General features: G+C 45.1%; 1 protein-coding gene across 1 annotated transcript in view; it reads left to right on the top strand.

The window, feature by feature from the left end:
* Positions 1-21,377, top strand: part of LOC121568438 (glutamate receptor ionotropic, kainate 4-like) — a 180,740-nt gene that overhangs the window by 28,138 nt on the left and 131,225 nt on the right. The window contains exon 4 of the mRNA XM_045220923.1: positions 19,559-19,724. Coding sequence (XP_045076858.1) covers positions 19,559-19,724 — 166 coding nt within the window. The remainder of the gene's footprint in view (positions 1-19,558; positions 19,725-21,377) is intronic.

Genomic DNA, 21,377 nt, shown 5'->3' with positions numbered 1-21,377 from the left:
TCCATGGGTTGATACATTTGATTTCTATTGATAATTTTTGTGTGATTTTGTTGTCAGCACATTCAACTATGTAAAGAAAAAAGTATTTAATAAGATTATTTCATTCATTCAGATCTAGGATGTGTTGTTTAAGTGTTCCCTTAATTTTTTTGAGCAGTGTACATCAAACACATGGTTTCCATGTGTTTGATGACATTCCATTTGCTCCGTTCCAGCCATTATTATGAGCTGTCCTCCCCTCAGCAGCCTCCACTGATCTGTACACAATTCCTGGAAGCTGAAAATGAAAGTTATGGAACTCCCTCGCCTGCTTCTGTTATGGGAAAAAGTCCACAATGAAACTGACATTAAATGTGGAGAATTATACATTTGCATCTGTTGACCATCAAGTGGGCTATTAATTTCTATGCCTAGCATTTGATACAATAAATATGTTAAAATGACGATATTGCTGGAGTCATTGCAAATCAATTTGTGCCACTTGTGTAGCCTACCTGGTGCTGGCCTATATCTTCAGTTTATTTTTGTTATGGCCTTGTGTTATTATGCAATTATTAATGGCCATGTTTAGTTAATTAAATTGGAAGTTATCAATTGTGATCATGGTCACAGCTCTATTGCAAATGTATCATTCTCCACATTTAATGTAAGTTTAATTGTGGACTTTTACCTGAAATTAGATGTAGGCATATCAGGGGCTATAGGCTACCTGTATCTAGCTCAGCAAACCATGGCAAAGTTGAATCGCAATTATAAACCCAGATCTTTGTTAGTAGCCTATACCTATTGAAATAACAGGTCAATCTCGCAAATAGGGCGTTTAGAACGGTTTGTAGTCTTAACATCTGGCACATGATAATTGCACAATTGCCAGAACAATTGTTTTTTGAAGTTTTCCAGGTGTTTCTTGCACAGAGATTTCAAGATCCTCTGCCCAACTTTCATCACTCAAACTCTGCTGTCGGAATTATCTATAGTTATGCATATGGGCAAACAGGATTTATTTACAATTATGAACTGGGTGTTTTGAGCCCTGAATGCTGATTGGTTAAAAGCCGTGGTATATCAGACGGTGTATCACAGGTATAACAAAAAAATACTTTTTACTGTTCTAATTACGTTGGTAACCAGTTTATATTAGCAATAAGACACCTCAGGGGTATTTTGGCCATATAGCCTACCACACCTCCTCCGCCTTATTGCTTAATCATTGCAGTCAAACAAATTAAATCGACATCCATTGATGGAAAATGATCTGGCGAGTTTAATAAGGGTGAATTATAATTTCTCTGGGACATATTCTTAAACTCGCAATTATTATTATACAAATTACATCGATATTCCTTCTTAATTCGCTCAATAATGTTATGAAAAAATTGTTTATTGGATAAATGTGACAAGTCATCTCTTGCTGCCCCAAAACATTTGGGGCTTGTTTTCAGGCCTTGTGGATGGGTTTTGAGAGGTCATTGGTCCATACATTTTCGCTAGACCTGGCAATCCTGCGTACATCCAAGGTTAAATGTCATGAGCCAGTCACACTTAATTTGCAATGTAGGCTATGGCATGGTAGCTATCGTGCACAGACTCAATGCACACAACACTAAATACTTAAAATTGACATTATAATAAAATTAGTTTCCATGAAACAGCTGCCTGTGTTAGCTGCTGAGTTAGTGCAGCGTCCTTAGCTAGCTAGCTAGCTATGTTGTGCTATCTAGCAACTATGGTAACGTTAGCTAGCTAGCTAACATTTTTTTATTTTCAACCTCAATCAGCTGTGAAAGCTATGGATGTGGTTTTGGAAAACAATCTGTGGGTGGGCTGCATTGGATGACCACCTTCTCATGGTAAGGACCCTGTCATTTGTGACGATATAATTATATTTTGTCTTTAGTTTAAATTATTTCAGAGAGGACCATTGATTCATTGGATTGAATAGTGATTTAAATGTTTCACCAGACATCATTATGTGAACAATGTCAATAATATTGAATCAGTGATCTAAGATGATTATAAAAAAAAGCTATAACGTGCCTTAGAATCATATTTTAGACAGTATACTTAAGTGACAGTGTCAGATTTACTTGGATCCTTTGAGATACCAAAGTTCTATGTGATGGTTTCAAAGATAAATTATACATCTTCTTAGCCATAACCCCCAGTTAAAAATACTCCTCTGCATTCTATATTCTTCTTCCCTCCCATTGTAGAATTACTATTTTGGCATTTGACATCCATTTACCCAGATACTCAAATGTATTCCTTCATGATAGAAACAAGTTTCAAAATGTATTGTAAATATTAATCACACGTTTCTGGTCCAGGAGTGTGGATTGCCTGTTAAATATCCCAGCTGGCCAAGTGAGTAGAGTATGATTATAGCAGTTCAGTGGGGCAGTGCTTACAGCCGCCCTTTGAACCTGACTGACATGAGGACTGCATGCAGAGCATTTCACAATAGCCAGAGCCCTGGAGAGGTACACTAACAGGAGGTCCCTCGCATCCACACACACTCTCCATTTCTTTGTGAGAACACATTAATATGAAAATTGCTTGTATTCTGAATGTCATTCATGTGCAGATATTCAAATAAAATGTTTTAGTTGGGAGGCTGCCACAGCACTTGTGTAAAAATGTATTCAGTCAAATGTTAATAAAAAAATAGAATATATCTGCAATCCTTTCTGTCAGGCCCAAGTTGAATCTGTTGAAATGAGAGTGTGAAGACAGTCAGTTTACCCTCCCAGGTTCTTGTTGATAGTGCATGTTAATTCAGGATTATTCCACTCGGCCAAGCATGATGCATCAACTCTGACCACTATACAAGATGAACACATTTCGCCAATGATTTACGATTTACGATTTATGTAAGGTTTGTTTGCTTTATTATGGTCTCATCGGCATCAACTATACATGGTTATTGTGAAGGCAGTTATTAACATATGATATTCAATATCTGCCCTATATTTCTCTGACATTGACCTGTGAGTTGACTGAGTCCACTGTGTGTGAGTAGTGTGTGTCGGCTGGCTCAGTCTGATTTTAATGGACACCATGTTCTCTGGCCCAGCAGCACATATCAGTGTGCACGATGTGGAATTGCTTTTATACCCCAGTATGCTCACATTTCTGCCTGTGTGTGAGTAGTGTGTGTCGGCTGGCTCAGTCTGATTTTAATGGACACCATGTTCTCTGGCCCAGCAGCACATATCAGTGTGCACAATGTGGAATTGCTTTTAAACCCCAGTATGCTCACGTTCCTGCCTATTCTCCATGCCCCGAGACCATTTTCCAGGAAATATCCTCTCACCTAACATTTTCATGGTAGTGCCTTGAGATGCATGCAAATCAGTCAAAGCAAGTCTCCTCTCATTCGCATATCCCCCCCTCACTTCACCATGCTCAGCATCTCTGGCTGATTGCCGAAAGAGGTAGAGGTCAGCCCTGGCGATCCCCCAAAGAAAACTCAGCGAGAACGCTTGAGAGGTCCTTAGAGGTATTTCGGCTCAAATCAGCCGGACCTTTTCTTACCCCCTTATAATCACACACCATCAGCCTAATACTAGATCCCTCTTTTTGAGGGCAGACAATAATTAGTTCTGGGTATTTTAATCTTGGCTTGCGGTGTTGACTGAAATGTTTCGATGTACAGTAATTGGCCCTTTAGACCCACAGGCTATTTACGGGGGGAAGGCACATTAAGATATGGGAGGCGTCCTCTCCTGCCTGGTGGATGGGATGCTAGGTCTGCCGGTGGTGATGTTGCGGATGTTTAGCTCGGTGTCACTCAGTGCATGGTTCCTCTGTTCCGCCTGCTTGCAAACGAAACACAGGTGCGCCTGTTGCTGCTGGTTTGCAATTAGAGATCCACAGCTGTTGCACACACCACTCCTGACCCCCTTCTTCACTGTGTCGTTGATCTGTCTTGTCGAGGGTAGCCAGGAGATCTGTGCATATCCAAATTCACTCCCTCTGTCTTCAGGAAGCTGCTTTTATTTGATCAGGGAGATGAATGCGAGCACGGCTGCTCTTTGGTTGCCAGCAATGAATGGGCGATTCAAATTCAATTTGGCTGTTTGTTGTCATTATAGATATGCAAAAGCATATTCCATATTCCATTGTTCCTTTTGTTTTCTAGTCATCTGTGTAATTGCACTGGCCCTTTTGTATAGGCATGAGGTGATAAGATTCAAACAAACGCATCACAGATGAGGTTCTCAGAACCACTGAACAGAATTCATTGTCCTACAAGCTCTCTATGCAAGCTTCACCATTACTAAAAACAGCCACAGACGTTTTCTTTCAGACATGATATTGGTCACATTTCAGGGGTCAGAAGTTTATTTATGGTTTAAGCAAACATAATCTGTCAGAGAGAACTGAAATCGCAAGAGACATGCTGAATACTTTGGAGCCAGTCAGATGGATCGTATGTGAAGACAGTCGACCTGGGGTAGTATTTCTCAACATCCCGTTTGTGGGCTGGCTCCAGTCTGTTGGAGGTTGCTGGCTGGTGCCTGAGACACTAATTTAGTTAGTTCTACAATGTTTTATGTATGTGGTCCTCCATGGAGGAAGATTGCCGGTCCGTTGTATAAAAACAGGTATATACGGTCAACATTTGTCACGATCGTCTAAGGAGGAGGACCAATGCGCAGCGTTGAAGGTGAACATATTTATATTTATTAGAGTATGATCACACGATCAAAACAACAGACGAAAACGTGATGTCTACGGTTGAACACAAACCAAATAAGAACAAGAAACCACAAATAATGAATGCCTAACGGCTACCTAAGTATGACTCCCAATCAGAGACAACGAGCTACAGCCGTCTCTGATTGGGAGCCACCCTGGCCAACATAGATATACAACAACTAGAACATAAACAAATGAAAACTCACACCCTGGCTCTACATACTAGAGTCCCCGGAGCCAGGGCGTGACAACATTTGTCTCACTTGTCTAATATCTGAACCACCTGATACCTCCCTCAGGAACTTCAAGAGCTTAAGGGCCAAGAGTGGTCTCAAAAAAACGTTTCATTCCCAACAAAGACATTTGTTTAATCAGAAGAAAAATCAAATCACATTTTATTTGTCACATGCGCCGAATACAAAAGTTGTAGACCTTACCATGAAATGCTTAGTTACGAGCCCTTAACCAACAATGCAGAGTTTTTAAAAGTAAGTAAGAAAAATGTGCTCAATTAACTAAAGGAAAAATAGTAACGCAATAAAAGAACAATAACGAGGATAAATGCAAGGGGTACCGGTACCGAGTCAATGTACAGGGGTACGAGTTAGTCGAGGTAATTGAGGTAATATGTATACTGAACAAAAATATAAACGCAACAATTTCAAAGATTCTACTGAGTTACAGTCAATTGAAATCAAGGCCCTAATCTATCGATTTCACGTGACTGGGAATACAGACATACATCTGTTGGTCACAGATACCTTAAAAAAAAGGTAGGGCCGTGGATCAGAAAACCATTCAGTATCTGGTGTGACCACCATTTGCCTCATGCAGCGCGACACATCTCCTTCGCATAGAGTTGATCAGGCTGTTGATTGTGGCTTGTGGAATGTTGTCCCACTCCTCTTCAATGGCTGTGTGAAGTTGCTGGATATTGGGGGGAACTGGAACATGCTGTCGTACACGTCGATCCAGAGCATCCCAAACATGCTCAATAGGTGACATGTCTGGTGAGTATGCAGGCCATGGAAGAACTGGGACATTTCAGTTTCCAGGAATTGTGTACAGATCCTTGCGACATGGGGCTGTGCATTATCATGCTGAAATATGAGGTGTTGGAGGTGGATGAATGGCATGACAATGGGCTTCAGGATCTTGTCACTGTATCTCTGTGCATTCAAATTGCCATCTATAAAATGCAATTCTGTTTGTTGTCTGTAGCTTCTGCCTGCCTGCCATACCATAACCCCACCTCCACCATGGGGCACTCTGTTCACAACGTTGACATCAGCAAACCGCTTGCCTACACAACGCCATCTGCCCGGTACAGTTGAAACCGGGATTCATCTGTGAAGGGTATACTTCTCCAGCGTGCCAGTGGCCATCGAAGATGAGTATTTGCCCACTGAAGTCGGTTACGAAGACGAACTGCAGTCAGGTCAAGACCCTGGTGAGGACAATGAGCACCAAGATGAGCTTCCCTGAGACAGTTTCTGACAGTTTGTGCAGAAATTCTTCGGTTGTGCAAACCCACAGTTTCATCAGCTGTCAAGGTAGCTGGTCTCAGACGATCCTGCAGGTGTAGAAGATTGATGTGGAGGTCCTGGGCTGGCGTGGTTACCTGTGGTCTGCGGCTGTGAGGCCGGTTGGATGTACTGCCAAATTCTCTAAAACTATGTTGGAGGCGGTTTATGGTAGAGAAATTAAAATTAAATTATCTGGCAACAGCTCTGGTGGACATTCCTGCAGTCAGCATGCCAATTGCACGCTCCCTCAAAACTTGGTACATTTGTGGCATTGTGTTATGTGATCAAACTGCACATTTTAAAGTTGCCTTTTATTGTCTCCAGTACAAAGTGCACCTGTGTAATGATCATGCTGTTTAATCAGCTTCTTGATGTGCCACACCTGTCAGGTGGATGGACTATCTTGGTAAAGGAGAAATGTTCATTAACAGGGATGTAATCAAATTTGTGCACCAAATTTGAGAGAAATAAGCATTTTGTGCGTATGGAAAATGTCAGGGATCTTTTATTTCAGCTCATGAAACATGGGACCAACACTTTACATGTTGTGTTTATATTTTTGTTCAGTGTACATGTAGGCAGTGGCAAAGTGACTATGCATACAGTAGATAAACAGAGAGTAGCAGCAGCATATGTGAAGGAATGTGTGTGTGTGTGTGTGTGTGTGAGTGTGTGGTTAGAGTCCAGTGAGTGTACATCGAGCCATCGCAAAAGAATACACATAAAAACAAACAAAATAATGGGGTGAATGCAAACAGTCTGGGTAGTCATTTGATTAACTGTTCAGCAGTCTAATGGCTTGGGGGTAGAAGCTGTTAAGGAACCTTTTGGTCCCAGACTTGCCGCTCCGGTACCGCTTGCCATGAACAGTCTATGACTTTGGGTGGCTGGAGTCTTTGACAATTTTTAGTAGCACAGAGACGAGAGTGAAGAAGAACAATAGCTTTTCCAAGGAAAGGGAGCTTTTTTCTCACGGCCAGCTGATCAATGATAAAGGGATCTGGTGGTCAATGTTCCACTTGCCTAAAAAGCCACTGTGGGACCCACCACATACCGTTCCATCTTGATCTGCCACACCCGCCTTGGACAAACCAAACCAAGGGGACCTGCTCCGGGATCATTACCACAATAAACAGGCTGTCTCCTCTCACTCTGTCTCCCTCTCTCTCCCTTTCCTCTCTGTCTCCGACCCCCTACCACCCACTGCAGCTGAGCTCCTACTATGTGTCGCCCAGTGCCACATATGATCAGACGGACATGATCACCCACACCTGCCTCCTCCCTTCCCTTCCCCTTCTCTCCACCACAGCCACCTCTGTCAGCTCTGGGGTTGACTGATGGACTGTGTTCGCCTGTGCATCTGTTCTCTGATGGGCTGTGGCCAACCTGCATGCTCCTCTCTGTGCTCAGCCCTGCTGGTAAGCCCAGGCACTCTACAGTGGTTCTGTTGTGTGTTAATTGTGAGTGGACCAGTGCTGGGCTGTAACACATGGCTAATGTTTTATTTTCCCAACAAAGGATATCATCAGTTATGGCTGACACGCTGTCCCCCATAAAGGATGTCTGATATTTTATTCAACATGAGTTTTGTTCGGCTGGCACGTAAGGGGCAAGGTAACAGATGTAAGATCTCATTATATTTTTTCTTATCACATGGCATCAGATTTGAATCCACCCTCTGGGGACTCCAAGGGCTCATGTTGTTTCACAGCCTACATGTCTTAATTTTTTTATTTCACCTTTATTTAACCAGGTAAGCCAGTTGAGAACAAGTTCTCATTTACAACTGCGACCTGGCCAAGATAAAGCAAAGCAGTGCGGTAAAAACAACAACAACACAGAGTTACATATGGAATAAACATAACGTACTGTCAATAACACAATATAAAATCTATATACAGTGTGTGCAAATGTAGTAAGTTATGGAGGTAAGGCAATAAATAGGCCATAGTGTAAAATAATTACAATTTAGTAATAACACTGGAGTGATAGATGTGCAGAAGATGATGTGCAAATAGAGATACTGGGGTGCAAATGAGCAAAATAAATATCAATGTAAATAACAATATGGGGATGAGGTAGTTGGGTGGGCTAATTACAGATGGGCTGTGTACAGGTGCAGTGATCGGTAAGCTGCTCTGACAACTGATGCTTAAAGTTAGTGAGGGAGATAAGTGTCTCCAGCTTCAGAGATGTTTGCAGTTCGTTCCAGTCATTTGCAGCAGAGAACTGGAAGGAATGGCGGCCAAAGGAGGTGTTGGCTTTGGGGATGACCAGTGAGATATACCTGCTGGAACGCATACTATGGGTGGGTGTTGCTATGGTGACCAATGAGCTAAGATAAGGTGGGGATTTGCCTAGAAGTGATTTATAGATGACCTGAAGCCAGTGGGTTTGGTGACGAATATATAGTGAGGGCCAGCCAACGAGAGCGTACAGGTCACAATGGTGAGTAGTATATGGGGCTTTGGTGACAAAACGGATGGCACTTTGATAGACTACATCCAATTTGCTGAGTAGAGTGTTGGAAGCTATTTTGTAAATGACATCGCCGAAGTCAAGGATCGGTAGGATAGTCAGTTTTACGAGGGCATGTTTAGCAGCATGAGTGAAGGAGGCTTTGTTGCGAAATAGGAAGCCGATTCTAGATTTAACTTTGGATTGGAGATGCTTAATGTGAGTCTGGAAGGAGAGTTTACGGTCTAACCAGACACCTATGTATTTGTAGTTGTCCACATATTTTAAGTCAGACCCGCCGAGAGTAGTGATTCTAGTCGGGCGGGCGGGTGCAAGCAGCGTTCGATTGAAGAGCATGCATTTAGTTTTACTAGCGTTTAAGAGCAGTTGGAGGCCACGGAAGGAGTGTTGTATGGCATTGAAGCTTGTTTGGAGGTTTGTTAACACAGTGTCCAATGAAGGGCCAGACGTATACAAAATGGTGACGTCTGCGTAGAGGTGGATCTGAGAGTCACCAGCAGCAAGAGCGACATCATTGATATACACAGAGAATAGAGTCGGCCCGAGATTTGAACCCTGTGGCACCCCCATAGAGACTGCCAGATGTCAAGACAACAGGCCCTCCGATTTGACACATTGAACTCTATCTGAGAAGTAGTTGATGAACCAGGCGAGGCAGTCATTTGAGAAACCAAGGCTACAGTGGGGAAAAAAAGTATTTAGTCAGCCACCAATTGTGCAAGTTCTCCCACTTAAAAAGATGAGAGAGGCCTGTAATTTTCATCATAGGTACACGTCAACTATGACAGACAAATTGAGAAAAAAAAATCCAGAAAATCTCATTGTAGGATTTTTTATGAATTTATTTGCTAATTATGGTGGAAAATAAGTATTTGGTCACCTACAAACAAGCAAGATTTCTGGCTCTCACAGACCTGTAACTTCTTCTTTAAGAGGCTCCTCTGTCCTCCACTCGTTACCTGTATTAATGGCACCTGTTTGAACTTGTTATCAGTATAAAAGACACCTGTCCACAACCTCAAACAGTCACACTCCAAACTCCACTATGGGCAAGACCAAAGAGCTGTCAAAGGACACCAGAAACAAAATTGTAGACCTGCACCAGGCTGGGAAGACTGAATCTGCAATAGGTAAGCAGCTTGGTTTGAAGAAATCAACTGTGGGAGCAATTATTAGGAAATGGAAGACATACAAGACCACTGATAATCTCCCTCGATCTGGGGCTCCACGCAAGATCTCACCCTGTGGGGTCAAAATGATCACAAGAACGGTGAGCAAAAATCACAGAGCCACATGGGGGGACCTAGTGAATGACCTGCAGAGAGCTGGGACCAAAGTAACAAAGCCTACCATCAGTAACACACTACGCCGCCAGGGACTCAAATCCTGCAGTGCCAGACGTGTCCCCCTGCTTAAGCCAGTACATGTCCAACACCGTCTGAAGTTTGCTAGAGTGCATTTGGATGATCCAGAAGAGGATTGGGAGAATGTCATATGGTCAGATGAAACCAAAATATTACTTTTTGGTAAGAACTCAACTCGCCGTGTTTGGAGGACAAAGAATGCTGAGTTGCATCCAAAGAACACCATACCTACTGTGAAGCATGGGGTTGGAAACATCATGCTTTGGGGCTGTTTTTCTGCAAAGGGACCAGGACGACTGATCCGTGTAAAGGAAAGAATGAATGGGGCCATGTATCGTGAGATTTTGAGTGAAAACCTCCTTCCATCAGCAAGGGCATTGAAGATGAAACGTGGCTGGGTCTTTCAGCATGACAATGATCCCAAACACACCGCCCGGGCAACGAAGGAGTGGCTTCGTAAGAAGCATTTCAAGGTCCTGGAGTGGCCTAGCCAGTCTCCAGATCTCAACCCCATAGAAAATCTTTGGAGGGAGTTGAAAGTCCATGTTGCCCAGCGACAGCCCCAAAACATCACTGCTCTAGAGGAGATCTGCATGGAGGAATGGGCCAAAATACCAGCAACAGTGTGTGAAAACCTTGTGAAGACTTACAGAAAACGTTTGACCTGTGTCATTGCCAACAAAGGGTATATAACAAAGTATTGAGAAACTTTTGTTATTGACCAAATACTTATTTTCCACCATAATTTGCAAATAAATTCATAAAAAATCCTACAATGTGATTTTCTGGAATTTTTTTCTCATTTTGTCTGTCATAGTTGACGTGTAACTATGATGAAAATTACAGGCCTCTCTCATCTTTTTAAGTGGGAGAACTTGCACAATTGGTGGCTGACTAAATACTTTTTTCCCCCACTGTATTTAGTCTGCCTCTCTGATTGACAGAGTCAAAAGCCTTGGCCAGGTCGATAAAGACGGCTGCACAGTACTGTCTTTTATCGATCGCGGTTATTATATCGTTTAGGACCTTGAGCGTGGCTGAGGAGCACCCATGACCTGCTCGGAAACCAGATTGCATATCGGAGAAGGTACGGTGGGATTCGAAATGGTCGGTGATCTGTTTGTTAACTTGGCTTTCAAATACTTTCTAAAGGCAGGGCAGGATGGATATAGGTCTGTAACAGTTTGGATCTAGAGTGTCACCCCCTTTGAAGAGGGGGATGACCGCGGCAGCTTTCCAATCTCTGGAGATCTCAGACGATACGAAAGAGAGGTTGAACAGGCTAGTAATAGGGGTTGCGACAATTTCGGCGGCTAATTTTAGAAAGAAAGGGTCCAGATTGTCTAGCCCAGCTGATTTGTAGGGGTCCAGATTTTGCAGCTCTTTCAGGACATCAGCTATCTGAAATTGGGTGAAGGAGAAGCGGGGGGGCGGCATGGGCAAGTTGCAGCGGAGGGTGCAGAGCTGGTGGCCGGGTAGGGGTAGCCAGGTAGAAAGCATGGCCAGCCGTAGCAAAATGCTTATTGAAATTCTCGATTATCGTAGATTTATTGGTGGTGACAGTGTTTCCTAGCCTCAGTGCAGTGGGTAGCTGGGAGGAGGTGCTCTTATTCTCCATGGACATTACAGTGTCCCAAAACCTTTTGGAGTTAGTGCTACAGGATGCAAATTTTTGTTTGAAAAAGCTAGCCTTTGCTTTCCTAACTGATTGTGTATATTGGTTCCTGACTTCCCTGAAAAGTTGCATATTGCGGGGGCTGTTCGATGCTAATGCAGTACGCCACAGGATGTTTTTGTGCTGGTCAAGGGCAGTCAAGTCTGGGGTGAACCAGGGGCTATATCTGTTCTTAGTTCTGAATTTTTTGAATGGGGCATGCTTATTTAAGATGGAGAGGAAAGCACTTTTGAAGAACATCCAGGCATCCTCTACTGACGGAATGAGGTCAATATCCATCCAGGGCCAGGTCAATTAGAAAGGCCTGCTCGCTGAAGTGTTTTAGGGAGCGTTTGACAGTCATGAGGGGTGGTCATTTGACCACTGACCCATTACGGACGCAGGCAATGAGACAGTGATCGCTGAGATCCTGGTTGAAGACAGCGGAGGTGGATTTAGAGGGTAAATTAGTCAGGATGATATCTATGAGGGTGCCCATGTTTACGGATTTAGGGTTGTACCTGGTAGGTTCCTTGATAATTTGTGTGAGATTGAGGGCATCTAGTTTAGATTGTAGGACAGCCGGGGTGTTAAGCATATCCCAGTTTAGGTCACCAAGCAGTACGAACTCTGAGGATAGATGGGGGGCAAGCAATTCACATATGGTGTCCAGGGCACAACTGAGGGCTGAGGGGAGTCTGTAGCAAGCGGCAACAGTGAGAGACTTATTTCTGGAAAGGTAGATTTTTAGAAGTAGAAGCTCAAACTGTTTGGGCACAGATCTGGATAGTATGATAGAGCTCTGCAGGCTATCTCTACAGTAGATTGCAACTCCACCCCCTTTGGCAGTTCTATCTAGATGGAAAATGTTGTAGTTCGGGATGGACATTTCTGATTTTTTGGTGGCCTTCCTAAGCCAGGATTCAGACACTGCTAGAACATCAGGGTTGGCAGAGTGTGCTAACGCAGTGAATAACTCAAACTTGGGGAGGAGGCTGCTGATGTTAACATGCAAGAAACCAAGGCTTTTACAGTTACAGAAGTCAACGAATGATAGCGCCTGGGGAGTAGGAGTGATACTGGGGGCTACAGGGCCTGGGTTAACCTCTACATCACCAGAGGAACAGAGGAGGAATAGAATAAGGATACGGCTAAAGGCTTTAAGAACTGGTCTTCTAGTGCTTTGGGTACAGAGAATAAAGGGGGCAGATTGTAGTACTGTCACGATCGTCGGGAACAGAGGACCAAGGCGCAGCGTGGAAGGTGAACATATTTTTATTATATGAGTAATCACACGAACAAAACAACAAACGATAACGTGACGTCCTCGGTTCAAACACAAACCTAATTGGAACAAGATCCCACAAACACTGTGGGAACACAGCCTGTCTAAATATGGTTCCCAATCAGAGACAACCAGCAACAGCTGACACTCGTTGCCTCTGATTGAGAACCACTCTGGCCAACATAGACATACATGAACTAGAAAAACAAAGAACACTCACACCCTGGCTCAACATACAAGCCTCCCCAGAGCCAGGGCGTGACAGTACCCCCCCCCCCAAAGGCGCGGACTCCGACCGCGCCAACCAAATACCACAGGGGAGGGACCGGTTGGGCACTCCGCCTTGGCGGCGGATCCGGCTCCGGGCATGATCCCCACTCCCTCTCTAACCCCCCAAAGTACCCCTGGTCCGGTCTGGCCCTGCTGACCGGAGCTGGACTGCACACTGGTGGAGCGGATTGCTCTAGCTCCGGCGTGAAGCAGCTGACCCGTGCCGAACCAGGCACCGGTGGAACAGGCACGGGCTGTGCCGGACTGACGACGCACACCACTGGCTTGGTGTGGGGAGCAGGAACGGGACGAGCCGGGCTGACGAAACGCACCCCTGACTTGGTGCGGGGAGCAGGAGCGGGCCGGACCGGGCTGACGAAGCGCACCACTGACTTGGTGCGGGGAGCAGGAACGGGCCGAGCCGGGCTGACGAAGCGCACCACTGACTTGGTGTGGGGAGCAGGAGCGGGCCGAGCTGGGCTGACGAAACGCACCACTGACTTGGTGCGGGGAGCAGGAGCAGGCCGGGCAGGGCTGGTGACGCGCACCATTGGCTTGGTGCGGGGAGCAGGAACAGGCCGGACCGGGCTGACGACGCGCACCATTGGCTTGGTGCGGGGAGCAGGGACGGGCCGAACCGGGCTGGCGACGCGCACCACAGGCTCGGTGCGAGGGACAGGAACAGGCCGGACCGTACTGGGGACACACACCACTGGCCCTACGCGGTGATCAGGAACGGGCCGGACCGGACTGGTAACACACCCCAGTACCTCTCGCCGTGCCTCTACACTTTCCTCCCCTTTTGTGACCAGTGGCCCCCGTAACCTGGCGGCCTCCTCTACTAACCGCTCCATCGCGGCCTCCTGCTGCCCCGTCGTCCACGGCGTGAGCCCCCCCCTAAACATTTTCTGGGTGTCTCTCCTCCTCGTGGACCAGGCCTCCATAGTTCTCGCCCAACTCTCGCTCTTCTGCTTCCAACTCCAGCCTCTCTCCTCCTCACACGGCTTGACCCAGTCGAGGTGGCACAGGAGATCCGCTAGAGATTCCCCTGGCGATGGCTCCTGGACACGCTGCTTGGTCCAGTTTTGGTGGGATCTTCTGTCACGATCGTCGGGAACAGAGGACCAAGGCGCAGCGTGGAAGGTGAACATATTTTTATTATATGAGTAATCACACGAACAAAACAACAAACGATAACGTGACGTCCTCGGTTTAAACACAAACCTAATTGGAACAAGATCCCACAAACACTGTGGGAACACAGCCTGTCTAAATATGGTTCCCAATCAGAGACAACCAGCAACAGCTGACCCTCGTTGCCTCTGATTGAGAACCACTCTGGCCAACATAGACATACATGAACTAGAAAAACAAAGAACACTCACACCCTGGCTCAACATACAAGCCTCCCCAGAGCCAGGGCGTGACAGGTACACCTAAGCATTGGGTAACGATGAAAGAGATAGCATCACTGGAGGTACCGATTGAGCCGGTCTCCGCGTGTATGGGGGGTGGGACAAATGAGCTATCTGAGGCAGGTTGAGCGGGACTGGGGGCTCTACAGTGAAATAGTACAATTAGAACTAACCCAAACAGCAATAGGCTAGGCATTTTGACATGGGAGAGAGGCATAACACAATCACAGGTGTTATTCGAGAGGGCTAAGACAACAACTGGTAATGGCGACGAAAGTTTGGGCTGAGGCTAAACAGATAAACAGGATGGGGTACCGTGTAAAGGAACAGCCAGCAGGCATCAGCTGTGTAGCTGATTGATCATAAGGTCCAGTGAACAGCAATAGGTAAGTCCGGGAGCTGTTCGTAGGTTGCTACAGCACACGAGCAGGAGGCACGGCTGTTGATTGCGCGTGCTAGCGGGCCGGGGCTAGCAGATGGATCTTTGTGGTCGTCGCAACAGGAAACCGGTTGAAACCACATCAGACGATTACGTCGGCAGACCAGTCGTGATGGATCGGCGGGGCTCCGTGTCGACACTAGGAGGTCCCGTCCGGTTGACAGAGAGGTAGATAGCCGGGAGATGGGCCTGGCTCGAGGCTAGCTCAAGGCTAACTGGTGCGGCGGGACAGTGGTGATTAGCCAACAACAGCCATTCGGTTTCTGCTAGCTTGTTGCGATGATCCGGTGTTAAGGTCCAGTGATTCAGTGATTCCGGCAGAAAATCCAATATGTTCTTGGTCGATAGCACGCTGTGCAGACTGGCCGATAATTGTCCAGGCTAGAGCTGGCTGGTAGGTAGTGCAGGCCACGGACAGTGGTGAAGACCGCTAACGGTGGCTAATAGCAAGTAGCTAGTTAGCTGGCTAGCTGGCTAGTTTCAGCCGTAGGTTCTGGATAAAAAGGTAAAATAAATAATAGAATCCGTTCCACATTGGGTGAGGTGGGTTGCAGGAAAGTATATTTAGTTAAAGGATGGAAAGTGAGATAGAGAAATATATATATGAAAAAAGACAAAAAACAAAAAAACAGGCTATTTACACGAGGACACAACAGAATACACGACCGCACTGCTACGCCATCTTGGTTTCGAATGTAGGATTGAGTTAGACACTTGTCAACTTCTCAGTGGAAGCAGGGCTGGTAAATTAGGTTTCACCTTCAGACCAAGCGCTTCGAGAAACTGTGCTAATTTCCACGAAATTAGAAAATGATATCTTGAATTTGTTATAATTTGACACATGGTTACAGTCGGAGCTCTGTGCTTGAAGGCAGGAAACCTCAAGCTGTGTCTTGGAGATCACCTCAACCAAAATTATAGTTTTTCTCAGTCCTTTTTGTGGAAAAAGAACATTGTTTTAGGTGAAAACAAAGTAGATGAAGCCCAACAATAGGAAACCTCGAGTCTTCTCAGAACACCATAACAGACATTCAACAAAATATACAGAATAATGCATTTTCTTGTTGCATTGGTATTCTTTGTGTTTTACTGTAGCTTGATTCAGGAGTTAGGGGGCTGTGGTTATACTTTACTTGAGCAATGCATCATACGGCTTATATAATATTACCACGATCATTACCACTATCACTATCCCATTACTACTAAGTATTTTCAGAAGACAATAATGCCATCAAGATAGATGAGTTGATGATTGCGGGTGAGGTCACCAAGCATCACTTCCATAAGACATTGGAAAATGACTGGTGCATTGCACAAACCAAAGGGCATGCCTGTCCACGCAAACAGCCCAAAGGACGTGGCCACTGCCGTCTCCTCCCGGCATAATGACACCTGTCGTAACCATTGAGAATAACAATCCTGATCTATGAGAATGCCACAATGACTACACCGTAATAGAGGAGTCGCGTGTGAATGCGGCACCAACCAGTCAGTGGCAAGGTCATGTTTTTAATACGGTAGCATTATATAGGTGTTCATGGTGCATACTGGTTTACTAGTTAGCCCTGATCTCTGGCTCGCTGCCTCACGTCAGTGTCCTGTGCGGATCTCTCTCATTAAACAGCTGTCAGGCCTCGGTCTGCACTCGCTGACAGCCACTCACACTGCAGGAGCACACACTCAACACAACCAAAAATTGCATCTCTAATACACAATCAACACTCCCCTCAGCCTCCACCTCTCCATACTGTACTGTATCTGACTGCCGCATAGACTCTGAGAGAGGTAGTGTGGTTTAAGTGTCATGCGATTGCATTGCTGTGAATTATCTGTCAGAGGTTGGTACTTGTAGACAGGCTATTTCACTGCAAAACATCCTATTATTCCCGAAACAGTCATATATCTATATGGGTCAATGTGATTTATTTGCGTATGAAACCTTTGTCAGTAAGACGGCAGTAAGTGTACTGTCTGTTTTAAGAAGTAGTCCCACAATAATAGAGGGACATTAAAAGGTTTTTACAGAGCCAACTGGAGGAGGAGGTTACATGGAGGAAAATGACTAATCAAAGCAGGGTAATCATGACTCACTTTCCCCCCCTGAATGAGCTCCCCCGTCTCCCAGACAGGAACACTTCACATCACAACTTTGCCTCGGTGGCATTTGTCGCCATGGTTTTTACAGCTCATTACAGCTCGCAGGTACTTACGGCGTCTGCATTGCTGTTCCTGACGATGAGCACCTCTCATTGTACTGTTTGAACATTGAATTAGGTCTATGAGTTACATTTCTTCTATGAGCTCACTGAAACCAAAGATGATCCTTTTCCTGCCTGATGCATTTATATTTTCCTGATCCATTGTTTTATTCATACTGATAACTGTAGAGCTACTGGGCTAGGCCTTATGTCAGTTTAGCAGGACTCTTTGCAGTGGTCTCATGCTTTGGTAGACAAATGATTCCTTCATTGAGCCAACATATCACAAAAAGTATTCACCAACGTGCCAATGGAGATCTTCTCTCTTCTCTCCAAACCCCACTGCTTCACAGCAAAGCTACCAGAGCGGAAAGCCTCTCGAACAGAAAGGGGCATGACGATAACACTCTGCAGTCCATGCTGCGAGAGCGAGAAGGGATCCTGGAAGGGCAGAGGGGATGGAGGAGTGGGGAGTGGGGAAGTGGTTGCATTGTGTTCCCCAGTGTGGCTCGGCCATTATTCATGTTTCACGGCTCCTCCGGAGGAGAGAATCGCATTTTTGCCACCACGGCCGCCGCCTGTCAGGAAAAGAGCGTGCTCCATCCATCCACACTTCCTGGGGACTCCATTACACCCTGATGGGCAGGGATTGAAAACCAATTGGGGATACAGGGGCGTAGAGAGAGCGATGTATGGGCACGCGGCACTGCGCAGGCAGGCAATCTGCTGTGATGAAGAGGCTTCTCTCGTGGCCCCAACCGCATCCTTCCGGGTTCCCCTTCAAGCCCCACTGCGCTGTCCGCTAGCCGCCGCCCACCCGGCGTATTGCGTTCCCAGAGGCCCCACAGCCTGCTGCTCATCAGCCCGGGTGCATCCATCCACTCCTCAGTGGATAGTGAATGAAAAGAGAGATGGATTCAATCGCTTCTGGAAGACAGGAGCGTGTGGAGACAGAGATAGTGGAGGGAGGAGATGCACTTGTGGTTGGATGTGTTTGCAGTTATTTTTACTTTTGCAAGTGGGGTACAGGTGTAAGTTATGTTTGGCATAACTTTGGAAGTTGGGCGCGAAGTGGGTTGGACTTGCAAAGCATCTCCATAGACTCTCTGCACATTTGTGTTTATCCTCTTAGAGAAACTGAGGACGTGTTTTGTCTGGATCCACAGCAGAGGCACTGAACGAACGGCTGCGATTTATTCAGCACGTCAAACCCCAGCTGTGAAAACAGACGCCCAATCATTGCTGAACATCCCTGAACGTTTCAGGAAGTTTTTGTGATAGGAGATTTTTGGTCTCTTATAGATTCTTATCTGAGTTTTGTGTTTTTAACTTAACGCGCTTGGGACTCATCTAGCCTTGCCCCTCTATGATTCCTTTGACATCATTTCCTGTGAAGAGGTCAACTTTTTTCCCATTTTTTTTATTTTAATCGGATTTCTCCACACTGAGTGTACAAAACATTAAGAACAACGCTGCCGGGTTTTTCACGCTCAACAGTTTCCCATGTGTATCAAGAATGGTCCACCACCCAAAGGACATCCAGCCAACTTGACACAGCTGTGGGAAGCACTGGCGTCAACATGGCCCAGCATACCTGTGGAATGCTTTCATCACTGTGTAGAGTCCAAGCCCCGACGAATTGAGGCTGTTCTGAGGGCAAAAGGGGGGAGCAACTCAATATTAGGAAACTATTCTTAATGTTTTGTACACTCAGTGTATAAACTGTTCTTTATTTAATCGAGCCCAGGAGTTATAGTTTATTTAGTAGGTGTCTGTGAGGGAGTTCTTGAATTATTCAAATTAGTTTTTATTAGTTTCAGATATAAGATGGTTCTAATTAGCCTGATGAGAATATAATGAACACTTGTTTTTTTGTGCTCTATACGCCTCTTCGCGTATTGGAACTGCTAAACAAACAGTGTTACGAACATCTCCTCTTGCAACGCTTTGGTTTTGTCAGAATTATGCTGTTTGTTGACACCATATTCACATATAACAAGAGTTAATGGTGCATCAAAAACTCCTGATCTCTTTGTAGACATGTCTTTGTTACTTTAATTATTCGTCCTGAACACTCTTCTTCTCTCTCTCTCTCTCTCTCTCTCTCTCTCTCTCTCTCTCTCTCTCTCTCTCTCTCTCTCTCTCTCTCTCTCTCTCTCTCTCTCTCTCTCTCTCTCTCTCTCTCTCTCTCTCTCTCTCTCTCTCTCTCTCTCTCTCTCTCTGTATAGGTGCCCTATGTGAAAGTGGCCCCTGAGGACATTCTGAAGGTTCAGTTCCCCCGCTTCACCACCCTGGACCTGCGCCCCACCAACACAGACATCAGCCTGGCCGTGGCTGGCCTGCTCACCTTTTTCAACAGCACCACAGCCTGCCTCATCTGTGCCCAGGCCGACTGTGAGTGGGTCACGCACCACTAGTTCTTTGTTGCCGTTTGTACCATATACACACATTCCATTTGCATGTGAACATACGTGGGCTCGTACACAAGGATGCACATTTCTGCATGTGCATATGCACTAGGGCTGTCCCCGACTAAAGAAAATCTTGATAGACCGAAAGTCGTCTGTTCTTTCAACCAATCGATTGGTCAACATTTTTAAAGGTGTATTTTTCCAAATATAGACACACCCTATGTATTTTAATAAAATCAACTATATGCATTGAGCTTGTCTGATGCTTTAAGCTTACTATTTGATGAAATAAGGCACAAATTACTCAAGAGGGAGCCAGAGATCTAGATAATCAGAAGAAAAAATCCTTAACCTGACCCAACCATTCTCCTACCGCTCCTGCTGGCTTTCGCAGAAACTGCCATTACTCTCCTGAAGTTGCCGGTAATAGGCTAGACGAGTAGTCGGCAACCTTTTTCATGTGGAATGCCAATTTATCTTACCATTTCTACCGATCAGTTATGGTTTTCATATGCACATTTTCGTGGAACAGTTTCATTTAATAACGTCTTCATATCTTAAATTAATTTAATGTGGTTAATCAAAATTCTATCGAAGTCTAAATGAAAACGATACAAACCTAAAAAGTAACTTCTATTGCCATTGCCAACTATGTAAAAATAGCCTACATAAAGCCATCAAATAAAAACATTGCAGCCTGCAGGTAGAAAATATCCTGAAAAATAAATATCCTAAAAATCATATTGGCTACGCATGGCCTGTCTGCAATGAACTTAAAACATTGTATAATCTATTAACTTGGGTCTGGCCTGAAGCTTGTGCTAGCAAACTTGTATAAATATTCTGGTTTCCACAGCTGTAGGCTATTTGCGCAATGGATAAGAAACAGTGGTTGACTTGTACGGCACCTCAAATGTTCTACTGCTTGAGGTCCTGTTCCTCTTATAGAATATTAGCTCAAAAGTATTGTGGAGCTCCTGCACCTAAATATAAACAGTACCAGCACCCAAAATGAGTACCGGAACCTATTTCAGTCCAAGTCAAGCACTGATAAGAAGTAATCAGGTAGGCCTATTTTATGACGTTTCCACTGGATCAGAGCATTACATTTTTCTCTTTCAAGCTGAGTGGTTATCGAAAGGGAGAGCGCTGGAAAGATTTCTCAAATACATTGAGGAACTATTGTAATTCTCAATGGATGTAAAAACAGGCTGTTTGAGGTGAAGAAAACATTACATTGAGAAGCTCCACAGCTCATTAGTGGTGGTGCATTAAGCCAATCAGAAATAGTATCAGATCCCCAAATGGGCACATTTATAGGCCTACATTTACGGACAGGCCAGGTAGCCAATAGGCCTGCTACCTGGCCTGTGCATTATTCAGACCCCTTGAATATTTCCACATTTTGTTACATTACAGCCTTAATCTAAAAACTGAAATATCACATTTACATAAGTATTCAGACCCTTTACTTAGTACTTTGTTGAAGCACCTTTGGCAGCGATTACAGCCTTGAGTCTTCTTGGGTATGATGCTACAAGCTTGGCACACCTGTATTTGGGGAGTTTCTCCCATTCTTCTCTGCAGATCCTCTCAAGCTCTGTCAGTTTGGATGGGGAGCGTCGCTGCACAGCTA

This window comes from Coregonus clupeaformis, chromosome 6 (assembly GCF_020615455.1).
Source record: "Coregonus clupeaformis isolate EN_2021a chromosome 6, ASM2061545v1, whole genome shotgun sequence".
NCBI classification, from domain to species: domain Eukaryota; kingdom Metazoa; phylum Chordata; class Actinopteri; order Salmoniformes; family Salmonidae; genus Coregonus; species Coregonus clupeaformis.
The sequence above is the reverse complement of the archived record's forward strand: the minus strand, read 5'-3'. Positions and strand labels throughout refer to the sequence as shown.